The sequence below is a fragment of the Choloepus didactylus genome, chromosome 2 (genome assembly GCF_015220235.1).
Source record: "Choloepus didactylus isolate mChoDid1 chromosome 2, mChoDid1.pri, whole genome shotgun sequence".
Lineage (NCBI taxonomy): Eukaryota > Metazoa > Chordata > Mammalia > Pilosa > Megalonychidae > Choloepus > Choloepus didactylus.
The window spans coordinates 81384996-81406988 of NC_051308.1; the positions used below are offsets into that span (position 1 = coordinate 81384996).

The window sequence follows — 21993 nt, forward strand, 5'->3', positions numbered from 1 at the left end:
GCAGACTCCATTACATACGGAAGGCTCCCCGTTGCTTTAGTTTTGGTGTTCCGGGCCCACTTTACGCACACAGGAGATGCCAGGGCAAAGCCGCACGGGATTCTTCCATATGGCACGCCATAGCAAGACTGCAAAATACCTCGTGGGTCTGGACTCAAGAGGCAAAAGCCCCTTATAGGTCCCTTGGGCTTTCTTTGAAACGAAGACCTTTAGCCCAGGCAGATGAATGTGAGGAAAAAGGAATATTCCCAGGCTTAATTCTCCAAAAGCAGGCCAGCCATGGTTAGAGAAGACGGGAGAAGGGGATCTGATAGGAAGAAACTCTGAAAACCTTACCTTGAGCTTGGGCAACCGCTTGATGGTCTTCAAAGGCCTCAGAACTCGGAGAACCCGCAGTGACTTGATGGTTTTGATGTCCCGTCCCTTGTTGGTCCTGCAGCGGGGGAGGCACCCAGGCAATCATTAGAATATGGGGGAGAAAGAAAACTGACATTCCCACGACTGCATTAGTGACAACAGGGTACGAGGAGATATACAGTCAAGAGGTCAGAAATGGGGTGAGAATAGATTCCTTCTTCAGGGGGACTTCATATGAAAATGCTACAGGAAAATTCTCAAATCACTCCCCGGCCTAGCTACAGGCACAGACATACACCCACGTACACACCCACAGAGGAGCACAGGCACACATGCGCTTCGCACACACAGGCATGTGTGCACACCCACAGAGGCATCCCTGCACAGATGTTAATAATCTCTTCCTCTCCCTAACAGCCAGTCCAATGCTGCTCATTACTGCACTGGCAAAATGAATATAGGAGAATACATTCTCAGGAACGTGTCTGGTAACCAACTTTGAATCTCACTGTGCCTAGTCCATTGTTTTGCCAGTACTAGGTTTTCAAATGTTTGAATGGAATAGGAACCCACAGTTGAGAGCATGTCTCATCAGAAGGCTTGAGCTAGCACTTTCCTTGTCACCTCTGCACAGTTCATTAGTGCGGGGGAGAGACAAGGGGAGGCAGGGCAGCGGGGGATATGAAAACCCTCATGGTGCTGGGCTGCTCTAGAGGGAGCAGGTCAAGCAGGCTTCTTGCCAGGACCTTGGCTCACACCTCAGTTACCTGTGTGGCTGGGTCTTCCCACAGAGTCCCTTCCCATCTGATACTCTGCACTTAGCACAGGCTGCAGAGAGCCATACACTGCAGTCCCTGCCCACCTTTATCCTTGCCCCGAGGCTTAATGCCCCCTCACCCCAACCCATGCAGTCTCTTGGAAATGTTTGCTCTGAAAAGGAAATATATTTCTCTTCTTATTTTCAGGAATGAAATGCATACATCAACTTGCATTTCTCTTTGCACCCTGCTCATCTCCTGATATCTTTGTGTTCAAACAATTGCAACTTGTGAAACACGCAGATGGTGAAAACATAAGACCTTAAATTGTGAACTCAAGCTCTGGCTGTTTCCTCTTGTTGGTTTAAATTACCATCACACCAAAATCAGAGGAAGTGGGAACCAGAACGTCAGGTGGGAACTACTACAGGCTCTTCCTCCTGCCCCCTGTGCTTTGCCCTTCCTAATACACCCATCCCCCAGAGAGGGGGATAAAAATCCATCTATTGTTTCACAGAATGCAAGGTAGGAAGACACTTAAGGTAATCCCAAGAATGTTGACTTTGCCCAGAATGTTAATTTTAAGCCTTTCTTAATGATTATAGGCCATGACCTACAAGTCACTTTTATTCAACCCTGGATCTGAATATAGCCAATCCCCAAATATCACATATATATGGTCTTTTAAACCCAGGGGCTTTGGTATATTTTCTAAACTCTTTTATTGTATTAAGTTCATTTAGCTACCTATCTAAAAGAGGTAATATATCCAAAACAATAAGAATGATCACGTTCCCAAGAAGGCTTGGTGGCTTCTCATTTTTCATCTCTTGGATTTCAATGAAAATTCACAACACATTATCAACTCACCACTCCTTTCTCAATGAGCCGGCCCCTTCCCTCCCAACCATAGATCCTCCCTCCTTCAACACCCCCCACCTTGTTTTTTACTTAAAAAAAAGGAAGAAAATATTTACCCCAAAGCATTTCTATGGAGGATCCAATCAGAAAGCAGTCAAGAAAAGAGTGGAGAGAAGGAAGACAGTCAGAAAACTTCAGGGAGAAAAAGAGAGCCTACAAGGTCAAGGAATTGAAGACACACAGGCCCAAGGAACCCACCCACAGAGTTGGCACTTGTAGAGACCACACACTTTGTGAAAGGAAGGGCCAGCCCACCATTTGCTCCAAATTCATCTCTCCAACCTGCAAGGGCAAAATTCCTTTGCAAGCCCTAGCGTGTCTCTCTCTAACTAGATATCACTCCAGGTATTGTACTTTATTCTATGGAGCCTCTTTAATTGGATTTTCCTAAATGTAGGCTTTCACTTTCATTTCCTTAGTAAACTTTAGACAAACTTTATTTCCAGGGAATTTATGAGAAACCAGAATAGAGAAATTAAGCTTCTTCTGGGCCCAAAACTGTATTAATGGGAAATGTATTAATTGCAAGTCACAGTGGAATATTTATGCTTATGAAGGGTTTTATTTAAGGAAGGACACATAACCACTTTAAGAGGGCTTATTGCAAAGTGCAGATGAGTCTCACCATAAAGTCACCTCTAATTAAGAAGGGGAGCATTTGTCTATCCAGGCCCTGGTGCCATGTGATACAAAAAGAGGCCATGTGATAAATTAAATGACCCACTGTCCATTATGATCTGTTTACTGTGCAACCTGAAGAAAAATCATCCCAGCTCTATTGGTGAGGCTTAGCTAGAAAAAGGAGTCAGAGCATAAATATCTCTTGAGACAGAAATAATAAGAGGGAGTATTTTTGAATATTTATTCTGGGCTAGCTCTGTGCTAGGCACTTTTAGTGCACTACTTATTGAACCCCCTAATAACTCTATGATGCAGGTATTACTATGTCCACTTCACAGATAAGATTTAGAGGGTGCCCAGGGTTAGTATGGTTGGTGGAGCTGGGACTTGAATCAAAATCTGTATGATGCAAGGAGCTGTAGCTCTTCACCACCACACCTCTGTACCAGCAGGGGCTGGTTCAAAGTTCTGTCAAACAGCTCACAGGATTTTGGAGATGGAAAAGACCCCAACATTCACTGAACTGTGGAGGAAACTGAGGTCCAAGGAAGAAGTGCGCTGCATAAGATTACTCAGCATGTGAGCTGCAGTGCCAGAGGTGAACCTCTATCTTATGGCTGCCCACCCTGGGCTGCTTCTATGCAGAAGTGGCCAGAGTTTGGGCTTTGGTTCTTAGTTGCTGGGGAGTAGGAAGAGGGACCCTGAGAATGAAAAAGAGATCTTCTAGGGTAAAAGTGATGGTTCTATAAAGGTTACCTTCCCTCTTTTCTTATTTTTTTTAATGTACCACAAACCTGTGTTACACCACCATGTCTGACATGCAAAGACTTCTAATGACCATTTTACTTGGTCAACCATCCCATATTCAAAATTATATTAATTTACACTGTAAATGCCAATTGAATGATGATTTGGGAATTATACCCAAAAGGCCTAACAAATCTTAAGTGCCTAATGGGATAACCTCCAAGTGTTCAGAGGGCAGAGATCAGATCTTCCCCTGAGTTATAACAGGGGCTTCTCCCACACAAGACTGGGTATCTGGTAGGTCAGCCAAATATACCTTCATTCATTCTTATAACAAGCGTTTATGGAGTCCTTCCACATGTCAGGCACTGCGCTAGGTGTTGGACACACAGTAGTGAGCAAAACAAATGAGGTCCCTAACCTCTCAAAACAGGAAAGACAGAACTTAAGTAAACAGCAAATAAATAAAGGTATAATTGTATGCTGAGTGCAAATGAATAGATTCATTTGATTGAAAAAACCAAGGGAGGATCTTCCATCTTCCTAAAATTAAAAACATAGGGGAAATCCACACTCTGGGCTTTAACCTTCTGCTTAGCCCTGGTCCTTAACCCAAAGCCTTTTTTATCCCAGGAGCATCTGAATGGGTTCTCAGAAGTCATGCTCACAGGCATCAATCTTATGAAGGAAGACCCAGTATTTCTTGCTCCTCCAATACACTTGGATAAAGGGCAGAATTTGTTTCCTATAATTAGTTCTGTCCCAGAATACTAGTAAAATATCATGTTATGGAACAAAGAGGATTTCTGACCATAGTGTGTGTGTGTGTGTGTGTGTGTGTGTGTGTGTGTGTGTGTGTGCTTCTCTTGTTTTTGAAAATGGGGTTCCTTAAGATCTTAAGATCTTAAGAGCTGATTGTGATGGGCAAAGTACTGGGGGGCTATTTGGTCTATTCTGACTCCACAGATCTAAACCTGAGACAGCAATTGGGCATAGACCAAAAGTGAAATAAGGATTAGTTATTGCTCTGCACATCTTTATAAACAGGTCTCTTACTGTAGAGGAACCACTGGAAAGCTATGATTTTGAATGGTTGCAAAACAATACGCTTGCATCCCACTTACATCCCTGGTTTTGCCAACATAGGTTCAGGAAAAATCTCTACTATTTGGTCATCAATTAAAATATATCACAATTTAGTTATGAGGTAGGTCAAAGTACCTTTTCCAAATCCATATTTTCAAGGGTTGGTTTATTCATTATCAAGATCAACAAGATTGTAAGGGAAGACAAACTCTTCAAGCACTTCAATCAAGGCACATTATTTTGGAAATAATTCCCGTGCTTTTTACAAATCATTAAATATAATCATTAGATTAGATACTTTGCTAGTCTATGCTACTAAATGTATAACCAGAATTTCTTTTAATATCTTTAAATTCAGAATTTTAGACTCACTGCCTTGCTAATTAGTGAAATTTTATCAGGTTTAAAAATTGACTCTCATGCTAAAATCTGAGGATAATTCCACACACTAGGGTACACTGGTCCCACGCTAATTGGGACTCAATTGGGACACCTATTTCCCATTTATTTCCTACTTATTTGGTGAGTTCCTAGCTGCTTTCCAGAAAAAGTGCCATGTTGCGTCTCTTGTCTCATCAGTAAAAGATGAGAATTTTCCAGCTCAATTGTCAAGTTGCCCTCTAGATCTCTCATCTGTAATCACCCATCATTCACTGTAATCTTGCTTTTCAGCTCCTAGATCCCCCTTTCCTCAAAGGGCAGGCTATCAAGTTGATTTCTGCTAGGAATTGCCTCTCCTTCCATGGGGCCAGAGGAGGGGCAGCAGTTTCTGAAGAGCCCTTCATCCTTTAAGTACCCTAGGCTTGCTGGAGTGTAAGGTGGGAGGAGGGGGTCACAGGGTGAGGAGTCTTGAATGCCTTGCTAGAGGATCTGGACTATTTGGTAGGCAATGATAACTACTATTTATTACATATCTGTTAAGGGCCTGGCAATATACTGGACACTAAACATACTTTACCTTGTTTAATTCTCACAAGACAATATAGTTATTTTAGTTTCCATTTACAGATGAGGAAGCAGAGGTTCAGAGAAATTAAGGCAGCTAATAATTTATAGTGCTTGGATTCAAACTTAAGTTTGCCTGACTCGGAAGCCTGTGCTCTCGCCTACTATGTTGCAATGCCATTTGAAATGTGAAGCATTGGACGGTTTTACCTAGAGAAGGAAACAGCAAAGAAAGTCAGCATTTCTGAACTGAAATATTGAGCTATCTGTCCTAGTCCTTTTAACCAATCTAGGGTCCATGAGTACTCATGGGAAGAAAAAGTCAGAGCATGATGACAGACAAGGTCAGGGATGTCCTTCTCCATCTGGCTCATGGGTCTTGTCTGTCTCCAAGCAGACAGAAGGCTCTGTAGGTTGAGGAGAGATCCATCACACCAGCCACCACTCTGAGCCTACAGGGGTTAATGGCTTAGAACTTACTAGGACATCAGAGGTACAAGGGAGCTTCACATAATGGAGAAAGCACTGAATTTGCCATTAGAACACCTACATTGGTGTTTAAGAACTGGCTTTGCCAGTTACTGGTCAAAAGAAATTGGGCTAGCCACAAAACCTCAGACAAATCCATTTCTCATTTGTAAAACAGGACTTGTCGAGTGACAAATGAAATAAAGAGAAAGCATTTATTTCTAAAGGCCTATGGAAATGAGGAGGACTTTTTCCCTTTGCATTGGCAATGCCTGTCTTTGGAGAGCGAATTCTCTAGGACCTGCATGAAAGATCAGGTTCATCTGTTTGTGTGAAGAATTTAAATTCAGCACTTTGACCTTGTCTCTGCTCAGCTGCTGCCATTTGGGAAACTTTTTCCTGATCTATGCCTTAGCTTTTCTTGAGGTCATCCATGGAGCCCTAAATCCTTTGTTACTGTGCTTTCTTTTCTCTGTGACCAGAGTGCCAGTTATATGCTATAGGATTGGTGCATAGTCCTTTCCTTCTTGCACATGGACCTCAATAAGCAACCCATACATATTCATCAGAGCCTTTGTGAACTTTCTTCTTTGCAATACATAGCACTGTCACCCAAATGGAAGGTATTTTTGTCCCAGCACTAAGCAGCAGCAGGATACAGCAAAGCATCTGCTGGTCTCCTTGCAATTTTGTTATTTGTTCTAGTGAACAGTGACCTGGTTTACCCTCCTTCTCAATCTTCACATTCTAAAGATACCCAAAGACCCTGTATATGCTGATCTTTCTAACAGGCTTGACGCCAGCTGAAGCACAGCCAATTTACTCCCACAACTGCAGACTAATTCGTAATGCTAGACATTCCCCCTACCCTTAGGGATTAAGCAGATAACTGGATGCTCACAGGACCTGGGATGATACTTTCTGAGTCTCATCATGAGGTTTCCTGACCCTAAGTTACTCAAAATCCACTTTTAAATCTGGAGGGCACTGTGGTAGGTTCCCACTAGTCCTAGAGAACTGGCTTCTTTCCTTCTTGAAGATTCACTTCCTGTACAGGGTGCTTTTTGTATCTCATGAGCCCAATTGTTGGTTACCATGTGGATGGGGCTGTGTTCCCTGATCAGAACGTTTCATCTCCCATGGCTCTGCGGCCACAGGCTGAGATCCCATTTCCAACCAACCATCCCCCAGATTTGTGCTGCTGATAAAGAGAAAGACTTGGGCATTCACACCCATCACCTCCATTGGGTCTCCAGGGGCACATTCTACAGAGCGTGGCTCAGCAGCACCCATGCCACATGCAACAGAGAGCATGTTTTCCAGTGTTCACCAAAAAAACAAGGATGCTGAGCTTAATGGCCAGAGTGAATAGACTGGGAACTTCTCTTTCAGACCTTCCCTCCATGTGGCCTCCACTCTGTCCCTTTTTCCCTCCCAAACCCACTTTTCAAGACAGCTAAGCTATAATGCAGCAGTGAGTATCCCCAGAGCCCATGGCATTAATTGCCTTAGTGACACTGCCTGGACACAAACTCAGATGAAGTCACTTTTGAGGTGACTCTAAAACAAAGCTGGATGGCTAGGACTGAGGTAAATCAGAATGCAGGGTAGTGTTTGTATTTAAAAACTTCAACTTCTGTGTGAGACCAAAGGAAAGAGATGTTTATTTGGTCCAAAATTTAAATTTTCTGTAGCACACTATCTAATTTAACCTGTCTGGCCAGTATATGCAAACAACTTAGTTACATGGAACCTAGAACAGGGAATGAGACCTTATTATTCTGTATAGGTTAATGTAATACCCAGATATTCATCCAGAGTATTTTGGGCAGAAAATAAGAAAGCATTTGCAAAGTCCCCTTGAGAGACTGGGGAAAAATGTGGAACTATTAAACTTCCCCATCTGGGGAATTCCTGATTCTCTCAAGCATTAGGGACTCCCAATTTAATAAGCCAAACCCTCAATATTGAGGCTTGCCCTTATGAAACTTGTTTCTGCAGTGGTGAAGCTAGGCCTACTTGTAATTATTCTGAAGTGTCACCCCCCAGAGAGTCTCTTTTGTTGCTCAGATGTGGCCTTGCTCTTTAAGCCAACTCTGTAAATAAACTCACTACTCTCCTTCCTATGTAGGACACGACTCCCAGGGATGGGCCTGGCCCTGGCAGCTTGGGATTGAGAAAGATTTCTTGACCACAAAGGGGAAAAGAAATGGAACAAAATAAAGTTTCAGTGGCTAAGAGATTTCAAATAGAGTTGAGGGGTCATTCTGGAGGTTACTCTTATACAAGCTTTAGCCAGATACTGCAAACTACCACAGTATGTCAAGCCCCAACTAACAGTATTCCTGAAAACCCTAGAGCATGCTCTGGGCTCTATCTAAGTCTTTATAAAAGTTTTTCTTAGCAAGTTTATTTTTTCAGAAACTTAAGGCCTCCAGATTGATCCCATGCCAGATAAGCCCTGAAACCCAGAGGTACCAGTCTTTCCAAGAACATAAACCAGTTTCATTCCTCTGTCCCAAAATGTCAACACCCCTTTCCAGCATGAAGAAGTTAAAATGGTCATTGCCCAGATATCCTTCAAGATTGAAAGATCAAATGAGAGGGAGGAGGTGTAACTGAGAAATTAGGATTTAAGAAATGACTGTGACTACTGAGTCATTATATAGAGATTTCTTTTTAGTGTCTAGTGTTTTAGAGTAGACAGAAGGAAATACCTGAAGTTGTTCAACAACTGTAATCCTATAGCTTTGATCTTTGATAATGATTATATGAGTATATAGAAAAAAAAAGTCAGTTGCCCATGTTTGTAGGGATCTAATTCTGAATGTGTTGTTCTGTTCCACTGATCTATATATTTATCTCAGACTATACTTCACTGTCTTAGTTAACCTACCTCTATTGTTAAGTCTTAAAACTAGGTAGAGTACAATACTAGTGGTCAATAAGGGGGAGGGGGCAATAAGGGGTATGGGATGTGTGGGGTTTTCTGGTTTCTTTTTATTTCTTTTTCTGGAGTAATGCAGATGTTCTAAATATGATATTGGTGATCAGTGCACAACTCTATGATGATATTGTGAACCAATGATTGTATACTTTGGGTGGAATGTATGGTGTGTGAAAAATCTCAATAAAATTACATTAAAAAACAAAACAAAACAAAGCTGGAGCCTCAAGGAACAACACATCCTACTCTCTGCCCATTGCTGGAAATTTCCAATTCCTTCTCAGCTGGCTTCCTAAATCCACAGTTAATGGACTACCTGATGGCTAAATTTAATTTTAATCTTCCATTCTCTTCCACAGAGCGGTGGAACTGGATGGCCTGTCTGGCTCAGTGGTAAATGGGTCTTCTTTGCATGAAGCAGGATTTTGTCCACTCTTGCTTTTTAAATTTTCCTACAAGATTAATGTGTAGTCACAGCTTCCTTTGGGAGACTGCCCTTTCAGTTTCAGAAGAATAGAGGCTGTCAAGAAAGAAGTCCTATAAGCAAAGCATAAGGCTTGAGGGGAATTGCCTTGAACAAAGGGAAATAGTGAAAAAAAGGTGCAAGGGACAGCCAGGTATACGGTGAAGTGTTTGTTGTATTGTTTTTATGCTTGGCTGAGTGTGGCAGGTACAAGCATTTACTCCTTTCTTATGTGTGTGCATTCACACCTTAACAAACACAAACCTACATGCAAAACCAGAACCAGAGTAGCATATTCTGTTGTCTGTGACTGTGAATTTCATTGAATGAATGTAGAACCAGCTCTGCTGCTGTGGCTGGTTCTGAATGCTTTCAACAGACCTTATCCATCTTAGACACTAGGGCAGAGTGTCAAGTGTTAGGAAAGTGACATACTTCAATCAAAAGAATGTAATGAAAGCTAATGTGGGAACTCTGGTGCCTTCTGGCATCAAGAGGCAGACTGACTCATGTTTTTCCTTTCTGGCTAAGGACTGAATAACAAAAGGCCAAGTGCGGCTGTGATCCAGATCCCACATGTCAAGGAGACCTGACCTCACCTCATGCCCTGCTAGGATGGCAAATGGCAATGGGAGCCTTTGGCATCAGCTTCCAGAGAGCCTGCACGACTCGGACTGAGGCACAGGCCAGAGAATGTCCCAAGGTGGGGGAGGAGGTGGGAGGAGAATGGCTAGTTATCGTCTATTAAATTGTCTGTGCTGACAAGCAATTATAAACTGTGAGAGTACTATTTAGAATCCAACCCAGAATATCTCACCTGCCGATTTGACTTGAGTTAGTCAAGTAACATGTTGGGGAGCAATGGAAATGTAGAGGGTGAGGGTCCTGGGCTGGGGTGCAGGTGTAATATTAGACACACACACAAACAAATACACATGTTCTAGCCCTCTCCAAGCTCCTGTCCCTGACCACCTGCCTGCCCACATCACTTCACTAAACACTGAAGACCCAAAACACGACGATACAGCAGTCTCATCTTCAATGTGCAGGATCCCATAAGGCTCATGAACACGAGCTGGCCTGGTGCTCACGTGACTGCCCTACCAGGCAGCTGACTCTTGGGGGCGCCCTGCAGTGAGGAAATGTGCCTGAGGTGCAGATATCCAGAAATGCCAAGGCTGTAGCCATCTCTGCCTTCCCACCGAAGAGGATGGGAAGCAGAAGCAATGACAACAGGGTGTGAGGAAGCCGGAAAAAGCAGTTTCCGGTCCTTCAGTATAAAATGATGATCAAACAGAAGAATCCCCTTTCTTTAGGAAGAAAAGTATAAAAGAAAGGTTTCATAGACCTAGCCACTCACCAGACTTTTCTTGAAACCTCAAAGAGGAAAAGGCACAGCTCGGGACATTTATAGTTGGCAAACACTGTGTCTCCATATGGCCCAGAAAGTGGGGTGTTGTGAGGACAATGGAATGAGGGAGAACAGTTCCCAGCCTTTGCCAAAACTCTGCCCACCTCCCTACAGAGGTGTCAGGCTTAAAGAAAGAGACCTGAGTGCTCTCATAAATGCTTTATAATGTAAAAGTGGATTGGGAAGAGCAGAAAAATTTCAGTAAGGGCTATCTTTCCATTTATTTTCTTATCTCCTGATACCCATGCTTATAAAATAAATCCCCTTTTCTCCTCCTCTAAAGTAAATTAAGGTTCCAAAACAGAATTTGTCAGGTTTACATTATAAAGAATCCCTTTACTTGATGTATGCAGCTATAGAGAACATAGATTTCTCTTCAGCTGCTACATAAACACATATATGCTTATAGAAAACATACATGATGGCAGGTGCATCCATCTCTGTGCAGGCCTCTGCAATAGAAGGACACAGTGGACAAAGTTGCTTTCTTTGAGAATTCAGCTAGAGGCCATTCCCTTCCCTTGGTTAGGGGCTTTGGGTCTTGGGAGTTGGGCTGGGTCCTGAGAAGGCTCTGGCTGGTGTTGGTGGAGGTAGGGCCAAGTCACCACTGATTTCTCACAAGTCCCACAATTAGTTGCTCAAATTGACTGAACACCAGCCTTCCCAGATGCCCCAGTATGGCAAGGTTCAATTTCAAGGAGGAAGGAAAGAGGCCAATATAGAAGTAAGATTGTCTGAATGGTAAACATTCAGAGGGGGCAAATAAATTGGATAAAAGTTGTAACCACAAGGATAAAAGAAATGTTGTAACCACAGGGAGGGAGATACTTGAAAAGCCTCAGACATATCAAATCCAGACTTGACTTCCTGCTGGCTTGAGCCCTTTGGTGGGACATAGGCTTGGGGACTTCATTTCACTCTCTGCCCCAGGCCAGGCTCTTGCCAGCCCTACCAAAGTGATGGAAGAGCTGAATTCTCTGGGGCTCTTGATGACAAAAGGGAGAGAGTGGAGTTAGGAAGTACAGGCAAGAAAGCACTACCTGGACCGCAGCAAAAGTGATAAAGACTTGAGGAGAGGAGAGGGTGAGCCTATTTCATGAGCAGGTGAAAGGGAGAGGAAATGTGCATGGCAAGCTCGGAAGGGTGATCATAAGAGAGTGGATGGAGAAGGGTTAGCAAGAACCATCTGCATTTCAGAGAGAAATGAAGAAAAAAATTCAAGAAGTGACGTCACTAAAAGCAAATGATGGATCATAAGCTCTCAATCCATCATCTGAGCGTGGACCCCAGGACCAGGCGATTTCTGGTGCCCCCTGCACTGTACCTGTTCTGAGGACCAACAGAAAGTCTTCGACTCTGGGGCTGTTAAGGCTTCCCAATGCCACCAGCACCAAAGCCACCACCGCCATGTTTCAAGGGGCACAAAGAAAGAACAAGACAGATGACAACCCTCTGACATACTGTCATTGGTCTGGATCTGAGGACAGACAGCTGGACTGTAAAGAGGGGGCATGCAGAGGTCCCTCTAAAGTGCACCTCCCCCCACACTCCCCACACTGCACCCACCTACCTGCGCCACCTGGTTACTAAGCGCACAGGCACAGGCATGCATGGGCGTGCGTGTGCGCATGTAAGACGACCAAGTCTTGGACACCAGCCTAGCTTCATCTTCATCTATACCTTGCTCCAATATTCAGACTTCATGATGTGACGGCAGAATGGAAGGATAAGGCAGGGAATTAACATTTATTGATTGCTCACTCTGTCAGGCCCTGTGAGAAGCACTTTACACTCATTATTTTGTCCCCATTTTAAAGGTGCAGAAAGTGAGGCTAAGAGGGTTCATAACTCGCTCAAGGACACACAGCTGCAAAGCAGAGGCCCTGGGATTCCCACTGGGGCCTGCCTGGTGCCAGAGCCTATGCTCTTTCTGCTACTTTGTCCTGTCACTGCCCAGTGAGTCCTGCTCATCCTAAAGACAGGGTGGGTTGTTTCCTATATGCTTCCCTCACTTCCTCCTGCATTTCTTCAGAGAAACAAAATGTTTTACTGACATCCAAATAATAGAAAAGAACAGTATGGTAATTAATATGTGCAAATGAATTGATACAACAAGAAGGGAACTTGACCTTTTCAAAATCCATGGGTAATATTTATCTCTAACAAAAAAGGTGGGCCTCTTTAGGACAAAGGCAGATGTAATGCTTCTTTCCAGGAAGAAGGAAGAGGAGCTGGGAGGCCCCTCGGTAGGAGCCAGAGTTGCCTTTCTTCTCAGCTTGCTGTGAGAGTCAATGCAGGAGCCAAGTGCTTCTGTGAAATTTCCTCAGGACCATGTCAGCCGTGTCTGGTGGGAGGCTTCCTTTTTGTGAGGGGAAGGGGTGATTCCACATCTCCCCAATGGGATTAATACACTCGTGCACATGGAAACGAGGGACACTGGAGTTGTCCTCATCGCCAGCCTGGCTCAGGGCCACAAACCGTACTCAACCCAGCTCTCCTTTGGAGGGTCGCCCCCACAGCTGGGCAACAACGGGCACAGTCTATTTCCACGTTCTGGGAGATGCTGGACCTTCAGCACAGCTGTGGACCTTTCTCCTCTTCTATATAGAGACCCCTGCCCTAGGCCACTTGGGGAAAAATTTCTTTGACCTCTCACCCCACCTCCTTCCCTGCCAGAATGGACAAGGGATGGAAGGGGACAGTGCTTGGAGAGAAGGCAGAATGGGACGACCCCTTAATGATCACATGGACCTGGGAAGAGCAAACCTTTGTTCCTTCCCTTTTGCAGCTTCCAGAAATGACAGCAGCTCCTGAACATTTCCTTCTGCCCTATCACACAGTGTAGTTAGAGCCTTGCTTAGAAGACATAGCTCCCACTTGTACTCAGAGAAGCTGGGGGGATGGTTTGGGAATTCTGTGCCATCTGGGAAGAGGGTGAAACTGCTCAGGTAGTAGAACAAGGTACAGACAGAGCCAAAAGGCTGCCCTTCATCCTACTGGGCAACACTTTAGGCACCAGGTTAGGAAAAGGCCCTGACAGCATCCCTAGTCCCTAGCTACACCCTGGAAATCTGGGAGAGCACTGTCCTTGGGGTGAATTCCACAGAAAATGTCATAATATGGTTATCAAGCCACTAGAACTGAATCAATGTTTGAAAAAAAAAATCCCCAAATGTAATGAACATGGTTTAGTTATCTGAGCAGTTTAAGACTTTTTTCCTAAGTGTGTTCTCAAGGAAGGTTGGGAACATCTTTCTTTTTGGAGATGAAGCATATTATTATGGTTTTTATGTCCAGAGAATGAGTCTGGGATACCTGTGCTCATGGGCAGAAAAGCAACCCATGCCCAGGGTTCTGTGGCCCTAATCATGCTTCACCTTCTATACCCTGCTTTCTTCCAACCTGCTCCTTTGTTTGACAGAATCGAGCAATGAAAGGGCATGTCAGCTGTCTCTGAGTCCATTCCTGGGCCTTTGGAGGTACTACCCACACAGGTGAGGGCCTGCTCTTTCTTACTCTTCTCCAAGAAATGAAATCCCAGGGCCTGTGACTTTTCTCTAGCCACTTTCCCTGCTCCCCCTTCCCCTGTCCCACCACTTAGGGCACATGAGCCGAAGCTGTGAGGTTCTCAGGAGCTCTGCTGAGGGTAAATGAAGAAGGGCTCCAGGGCAGCACTTTTTAGCATCATTCTCAGTGCATTTTTTCTCAGGCTGGCCCTAGAAAAGGCCTCAAATCAGCCAGAGTCTCCAGGAAGAGGGTAGGGAAGGGAACGGAACAGGAGAATAAAGAGCCACTTACGCCAAAGCAAAAGCCACCAATGCGCCAACCACCACCACAAAGTCCAGGATGTTCCACAGGTCTCGGAAGTAGGACCCATCCTGCAGGATCAAGCCCTGATCTATCATCTGCAAGAGAAAGTTGTGAATAGCTGCAGATGAGCCCAGGAGGTGTAGACAGTGCTTACTCTGAGCTCTGGGTTCATCATGGCAGTCCCTCCAGTGCCACTATCTCTACAGTCCTACAGTGGGATCTGACAAGGAGAAGAATGGGTCAAACAGGCTCTCTCCACACAACTGGGAGGACCGAGGCACCATCTCATTCCTGCCCAGGGTTCAACCAGACTCTGGCAGTCCCAGAACTCTGCCACATTCCTCCATTCATTAGTGGCTCAGAGCACCAAGCATCCCCACAGGCACAGATGGATAAAAGCTCAGATGGGTGCTTCTCCTATGGTGAGATGAGGACTAGGAATAAGATAGAAATGTAGGGTGTTAGAGCGGTAGGGAATGGACTGGAGGGGAGTGAGTGCGGTTGGGACTAGACGGAGTGTTGGAAGACCCATCTCTACCCAACGCTTTGCCTTGGCACTCACTCAGGCTCCAACTGGGAAGTCCCCCGGGGAGGGGAATGCAGGCCCCAAGCCCAAGCACCTCCTATTGCTTGCCTGGGAGTAGACCAGCCTCCTACTGTGGCCACAGACTAAACATATCCACACGGTTGTGTCCTGCCAAGATCAATTTCGCCAGGATTCTGAGGCCAGAAAAGGGGTCAGTGGAGGCCTTCCTGCAGCTTGGTCATTGGCTAGCAGGTGACAGCATTGGGGGAGAGCCCTACACTAGAGGAATAGACAGATGACCCATCCAAGCCCCAAAGCCCCCATTTCCTCTAGAGGCTTTTACCTTTATAACCATCTCGAAGGTGAACACGCCAGTGAAAACATAGTCAAAATACCTCAGGACCTGTAAGACACATATGGTGATAGGGCAGGGGAGGGGAAGAGGACCCCATGTGGTCACCAGGCCCCACACACACCCCCACCTAGCCTCAGACACATGCAGTCCTGCATGCCACCCCAACCCCCGCTCATTTCTATCTCAGAATGAAGGCTTGGGATAATAACCCCTAGTAGGAGCGAGGGATGGATGCAGGGAGGAAAGGGGCCATGGAACCTACTGGAACGAAATGACCCATGGCTGGTCCTTGGCCCTTTCTTCCCCTTGCCTAAAACTTAACTTCTTGGGTCTGAAATGGCCCACAATCCTCTCCCTCCAGTTCTGGTTCAAGCCAGGAATCCTAGCCAGCTTCTCTCCTCCTCACCTCCCTCACATCTCCTTGCACCTCCCTGGGACCTTCAGGAGATGTCTCAACTCTGTGGTAGCACTGCAGCAACCGAATGTCATACAGATCACCCAGGACCCCATGTAAGACCCCGCATCTGAGCCCACAGCTTGCTGCGGCCCCTTCATAGCCTGGCTGGCTCTGGGCATGAGGCCCGCTGCTGAGGCATAAATGCGTGCAGTGCAGCCAGGGAGGGGCTGTTCTTGGAATGACTCCTACTTCACCCTGAGGAATGTGGATGGACAATTTCTCAGACCTTCCTTATCTCCCAGGATTGGCCTTCTCCTCCCACCCATCTCAATTCACCTCCAGGGCTGGGACGGGGAGGAGCTGGGACAGGATGGGTACCAGGCCACTCAGGAGGCGGGTCAATGGCCCCTGTGTACCCACTTTGTTGCGCTCAGAGTTGGTCAGGACAGGGTCCTCAGCCGCCAGGGCAATGCTGCTGGCTGCAATCACCAGGAGGATGCACATCTCAAAGTAGCGCAGGTTCACGATGTAGTGGCAGGCCCTCCGAATCCTGTGGGTTGGGGGAGCCCTGCTAAGCTGGCCCCACTTCCCTCCCAGACCCATCCTTCTTACTTGCCACCCTCTAACCCCAACCCCGCCCCCAACACACACACACCAGCCTTTTCCAGACAGCCAGGCCCTCACCAGAGGAAGCCGCCAGGGAGAACAATTTAATTTCTCAGGCACCCTCCTTGATTTAAAGCCCCAGTGGGGGAAGGTAATCAGATTGGTTAGCGGCTGCAGTACGCAAGCCAAGATACATTAGCTGCAAGTGTGTCTGATCCATGGGTTGCAGCCAGCATCAGACTAGACAAACTTGGGGCGGGTATACGTGGAGACATTCCAATGTATCTCAATGTTGATTCCCCTACTGCAAGGGAACTGGGCACACCAAAAATGATAAGGAACTAGAAAATATATAAACACAGACCTTAATTCTAAAATTCCTGATGAAAACAGTAACAGGTTTTTCATCAGTCCCAAACATTGTCATTAGAGTAATTATATTCTATAGATTATATTCTAGCCTCTGATTGCCTGACATATGTCAAACTGGGTTCCATCCTTTCTAGATCTTTGCCTGAACCCTGCCCATGTAGTCACTGACAGCTTTCATGTCATCCCGGCCCTAGAAGCTGCTCTTCATGCATGTCCTGATCACTTCAGGGGCAGAAGTCAGCTTCCTTTTCAGAATTCCATCTTTCCTGATTTTAACCTTCTAGACTCTTTTAAGATACCCCACTTCATGCCCAACCTCTGCTCTGAGGAAGAAGCTATTTCAAAATCCATGTGTAGGTCAGTGGGACCAATACTCTTAAATTCCAATGGATGCATGACCTGGTCATCCTGGGCTCCACATTCTTGGCTCTGTCCACCTCTGGAATATTCAGTGTTCCAACCTCAAGTAGATCTCCTTCCTCCCTCTCATGCTTCCTGTCTTAAGGCACTTTTGAGATTATGGACACAGGATGCAGAGGCGGTTTAATTCCGTAACCCACCTCACCCGGGGGGCATCCTGGATGCTTCGGGGGCCTGACCACTCCACCGGGAAGGCTCAGGTAGATGACATGGTCTCATCCTGCCTTTTCCCCATCACCCATCCTGGCCCAAGCCCTGGCTGTTTACCCTGACCCTGAAGGGGAAGGGATGGAGGGCATCTTACGGGTTGGTGGTGCTGAAGATGAACATGGAGCTGTGGGGCACCATGGCTTTGCCCGTCTCACGTTTTTCCTTCTTTTGCTTCTTCTCTACCTCTTCCTCATCCTCTTTGATCTCTGCCTCCTTCAGAGGACTGGCTTCTCCATCAGTCTTGTTGCTGACTGCAAGAGGAACATGTTCAGATATTGAGAAACCCTGCTACATATGAGAATAGTGCCCTTTATTTTCAACTGGGAATGGGATGAACAGTTTGGTACAAGGCTATGGGGATGCTCCTGGTAAGGTGCCCTGCAAACAGCAGGGCTGAGTACTCATTAGAATGCACTGAGTTAAGCCCCTCCTCTCCTCTTATCCCTACCCTCTCCTTAATTTTATTTGGTATTGCCTTTTATGCCATAAAAATAATAATGATCACGTTTTCCTCTTCTATGGTTTGTTGTACAATTTATAAAGTTTTGCCTTCATACTAGATTCTTTGTATATATTTACTTATCAAGTTTTTGCATCAGCTTTGAGCAACATGCACTGCTTTCCCCACTATATGGATGGGAAAACTGAAGTTCAGAGAATTGAATTATTTTTCCTAAGGTCATATAGCTATATGGGTTCCTGATTTGAAATCCTACATCCTTTCAGTGAAGTCACACTGCAATGGAAGACTTCAAAAAACCATTACTCTGTTTGCAGCTGGCTTTCTGGCTGTGTGTGTTTTTCAGCCATGATGAATGAAGAAATGAGAATGCTATGTTCATATAAATATGGGTCCATGACTGCCTTCCAGGATTGGGAGGGTGAAGGAGCCAGAGATGTTAGCAGAGCCCTGAGGCTGCTACTCTGTTTCCACAGCCAAGTCACAGTGTTGGTTAAGTTGGCAAGAAGTTGAGGCTATTGGGATAGGGAAAGGGATCAAGTAAATCTCTCTCAGTGCTCTCTATTTAGTGAATAATTCAACCCTGGAACCTTGTATAAACAAACCACTATTGTCCTGTCCCATGGCTCATCCTTCTAAAGGGTAAGATAGAGGAAGTATCCAAAAGCCTTCTGATAACACCCTCTTACCTATGACCAAGCCCACAGACTAGCCCCAGAATGGGAACAGAAGGAGATTCAAATTTTTCTGAGTAGAGCCCTAGGGTACAAAGCACTTATTAGTTAGAACATAAAATAAAGCAAAGACCAAAAGAGGTTCCAACTCTGAGATCCTGAGACATGTCCAGGTCAACCCCAGAAAGAACTGGACATGGGGATTTCACTTTTAAAACAATGCTGTTGTTCTCAGTATAGTGAAGGTGAAGGATCGGAGATGGAACAGTGGAAGGAAGAAGAGCAGGGAGTGAGCGAAATGACTATGATTTGAAAAGAGAAAAATATGGAAAAAGCCAGGGAGGAAAAAGGGCAAGGGTGGAGTTCTGTTGTCACAATTCAGTGATCAGGGCAGCAGCAGGTCAGTTCATTGAAGGGGTGTGGTGTTAGTGCAAGGATGGGGTGTGAGGTTAGTTCATGTATGGGGTGTGGGGTTAGCACAGGTATGGGGTAATAGGTTAAGTGATTTTTTTTTTCCTGTTTTCCTCTTTAAAGCCTCTTAGATTAAGATCTGTTGCCTGAGGGAACTGGGATTGAGAGAAGGTGAATAAAGGCTCCTAGGAGAAAAAGAGTTGATAAGAGTAATACAATCATAAAATGTTAGTACAGGGAAAGATCTCAGAGATCATCTAGTTCAATGCCCTCATTTTATAGATGACGAATTGAGGACTCAAGAGACTCAGAGGCTTTTGCGAGGTCCGTCACTAAGCAGAGACAAAACCAAAACCCAGCCTCCTGCCATCCTCACTCCAGGTTCTGTCATGACAAAAGAGGCTCCCTAACCCGTCCAGGTGGCAGAGCACCTTTGAGGTCAGGACAAATGCCATCAAATATCCATACATTAAATCAAAATAGCTGAATATATAACTGAGAACTAAATCAGATATGATCTCTCAGAAGCTTGTAGTGTGTTCACAGGGGCCAAAGGTTTAAAGAAATCATATCGACAAAAGTTAAGATCAAGAAAATTCTCACTTCTTATTTCCCTGCAATCTAGGAGAAAACTGCCTTTTATTGGTATCTGTGGAAGAATGATTTAGTTCAGCGGGTGGGGCTTGCCATGTGGCTCTGCTGGACTGGCTCCCACACACCGTGTCCCCAGCCCTGGGTGGGAAGGGCAGCCTGGGGGAGCAGGGGCAGGGACCGTGCTCTCACTGTGCACCACCGTCGAATCCACCAAGGGGCCCACGTCAGGGATGGCCACAGTGACGCTGGTGCTCTCGGTGGCCTTGTCCGTGTTGGCTGTGATGCAGGAGAGGTCTGGCTCACTCTGGCTGATGGCCCGGCCTACATCGAGCTGCACGTCCCCCAGCAGGGCTTGCTCACTGCTGCCTGCCGGCTCCTGCTCTGTCAGCGCCGCATCCTTCCCCACTTCCAGCTCTGGATGAGGCAGGACTAGAGGGGTGTCAGCCTCATCGATGGCTCCTGCCAGCCCGGAGCCTCTGGGCACCATCAGACTGTTAGTTCTGTGAAGACAGAGGGACAGAGAGCTGGTGCTTGGACCTTAATAAAGGTCTCAGGTGGCTGATGCACCTGGCACGAGGGAATGATGAAGGGAACGTGTAGCATCCCCTGCCTTCCACCAGCCTCTCACTTCACTGCTCACCCAGGCTGGCAGAGACGAGCTATGGCCTGTGGGCAGTGTCCACTGCCTTATTTCAGTCCATCCATCCACCATACGGACCTAAATGACCCATTTCCAATGGGCGGTGGCCAAACAGAGCCTCAGAAGGCCCTCTACTGAAGTTCTTAAAGCCAGCCTGTGCTAAGTGCCTACCGGACACTCTCTAATTTACCTCCTTAAATCCTGAGCTCTCTCTTCTTCTTGGATTGCTGCCTCCTTGCCCCCGCGGCCGCCCCGGGGCTCCCGGTCCTTCTCCCCCTGGGCGGGCACATCTTCGTCCAGAGCCCGCTCCTGGCTGACGGACCTGCTCCGGGAGGCCGAGGCCGACTCCTTGCCTTCCGTCCTGACGCGGCGGTGCCGGCTGCGCCGCTGGCTCTGCCTGTGCCTGGCCCGGTCCTCAAAGGTCACCACAGTCTCCCCTCCCCCAGCCTCCTGCTGGGTTGGGTCACAGTTCCCATGACAGGGCCTGGCCAGCCACAGTGGCTCCCGTTTGCCCAGGGTCAAGGAGCTCCTTTGGTTGTCCAGGATGCTTGGCAGGTCCCCTCCGTCCCCCTTGAGGGACCCCCCGCGGCTGATGCGCTCCTCCTCGCACTTCTCCAGGCCCAGGCCCAAGCCCAGGCCCTCGATGGGTCGGGGTCTCCGGTAGAGGCTGGGGTGGGCATTGAGCGGGTTAAGGGGGCTCAGTGGATTGAGGGGGTTGAGGGGGTTCATTGGCGGGGCCTCCTCTTTGTTGAGGGCCTCCTGGCTGGACATCTGCATGTGCCTGCGCAGCTGGCTCGTCCGCTGCTCCCACACCGACATGTGGTGTCGGCGCCTCCGCTCTCTCCTGCAAAGGGGAGAGGGCGGGGGCCGTGGTCAGAGCCTGGCAGCTATAGGCCAGAAGGGCAGGACATAGGGTGGGGAGAGCAAAGGGGAGAGCCTGGGACCTGCAGACGGAAGCACAGAAAAATGCAAGGAGCAGGAGTGGGCCACACATGAGCAGGTCATTGGCTTTCCCACGCTCATCCCTGCTCTGCAGTCCCTGAGGCGTGGGGCTGGATGGGGGTTGGGGAGTGGGTAAGCAGCTCCAGGACTGAGAGTTCCATGTCCCCAAGAGCCAAGGAGCCTTTCATCCTGCAGGTAAGGCAGGCAGTACAAAAAACCAGGCTTTTACCAGGTCTTCATTTCCCTGCTCTCCTTTGCTTCTAGGGCATCAACCTACTCTGTGCCCACAATGGCCCTTAATTCGAGGCCACTAGATCCTCTCCTCCACCTCTCCTCTCCCTCTCCTTTCCCCTTTAGATTACAGTTGGGATAGCAAGGGTTGAGATGTACAGAGGTCAGACACTATCAAAGAACAAGGACCGTGGCAAGCAGACCCATGTTCAAAGAAGTCTTGGCATCACCCTCTAAAGATAGGGGTGCTGTAGGTCTAATCCACAACAGCGAATTAAAATCCCAGAAGAGTGTATGTGCGGAGCCCCTCAGGCTCAGGGGCCTAGTCGAGCATTCACGTGGCAGCAGGAGCACACAAACAAGACACATACAGAAGAGCACACGAGTAGGTGCACATGGCAGAGGGCAGTCACCTCCTCCTTCACTCACTTATGCCTGTGGGCACACGCTTACAAAGGGTGAAGGGGACACTCACATGTACCACACACACCCTCACTGAGGCACACACATATCTGTATACAACTGCCTACATACAAGGAACACCCACCAACACTAATTCCCAACACCAATGCGTGATCACTCACAGGTCAAACAAGAACAAACAACACAGGTCCACGAACT

At 46.8% G+C, this 21993-nt stretch overlaps 1 protein-coding gene across 2 annotated transcripts in view; it reads right to left on the reverse strand.

The window, feature by feature from the left end:
* CACNA1E (calcium voltage-gated channel subunit alpha1 E) overlaps positions 1-21993 on the reverse strand; it is a 335694-nt gene that overhangs the window by 50950 nt on the left and 262751 nt on the right. For both annotated transcript variants that reach the window (XM_037825226.1, XM_037825225.1), the window contains exons 20-27: positions 20390-21043; positions 19749-20059; positions 17515-17671; positions 16233-16362; positions 15404-15463; positions 14523-14629; positions 2093-2104; positions 337-433 (exon numbers count right to left, since the gene is read on the reverse strand). In XM_037825226.1, the coding sequence (XP_037681154.1) occupies positions 337-433; positions 2093-2104; positions 14523-14629; positions 15404-15463; positions 16233-16362; positions 17515-17671; positions 19749-20059; positions 20390-21043 (1528 nt within the window). The remainder of the gene's footprint in view (positions 1-336; positions 434-2092; positions 2105-14522; positions 14630-15403; positions 15464-16232; positions 16363-17514; positions 17672-19748; positions 20060-20389; positions 21044-21993) is intronic.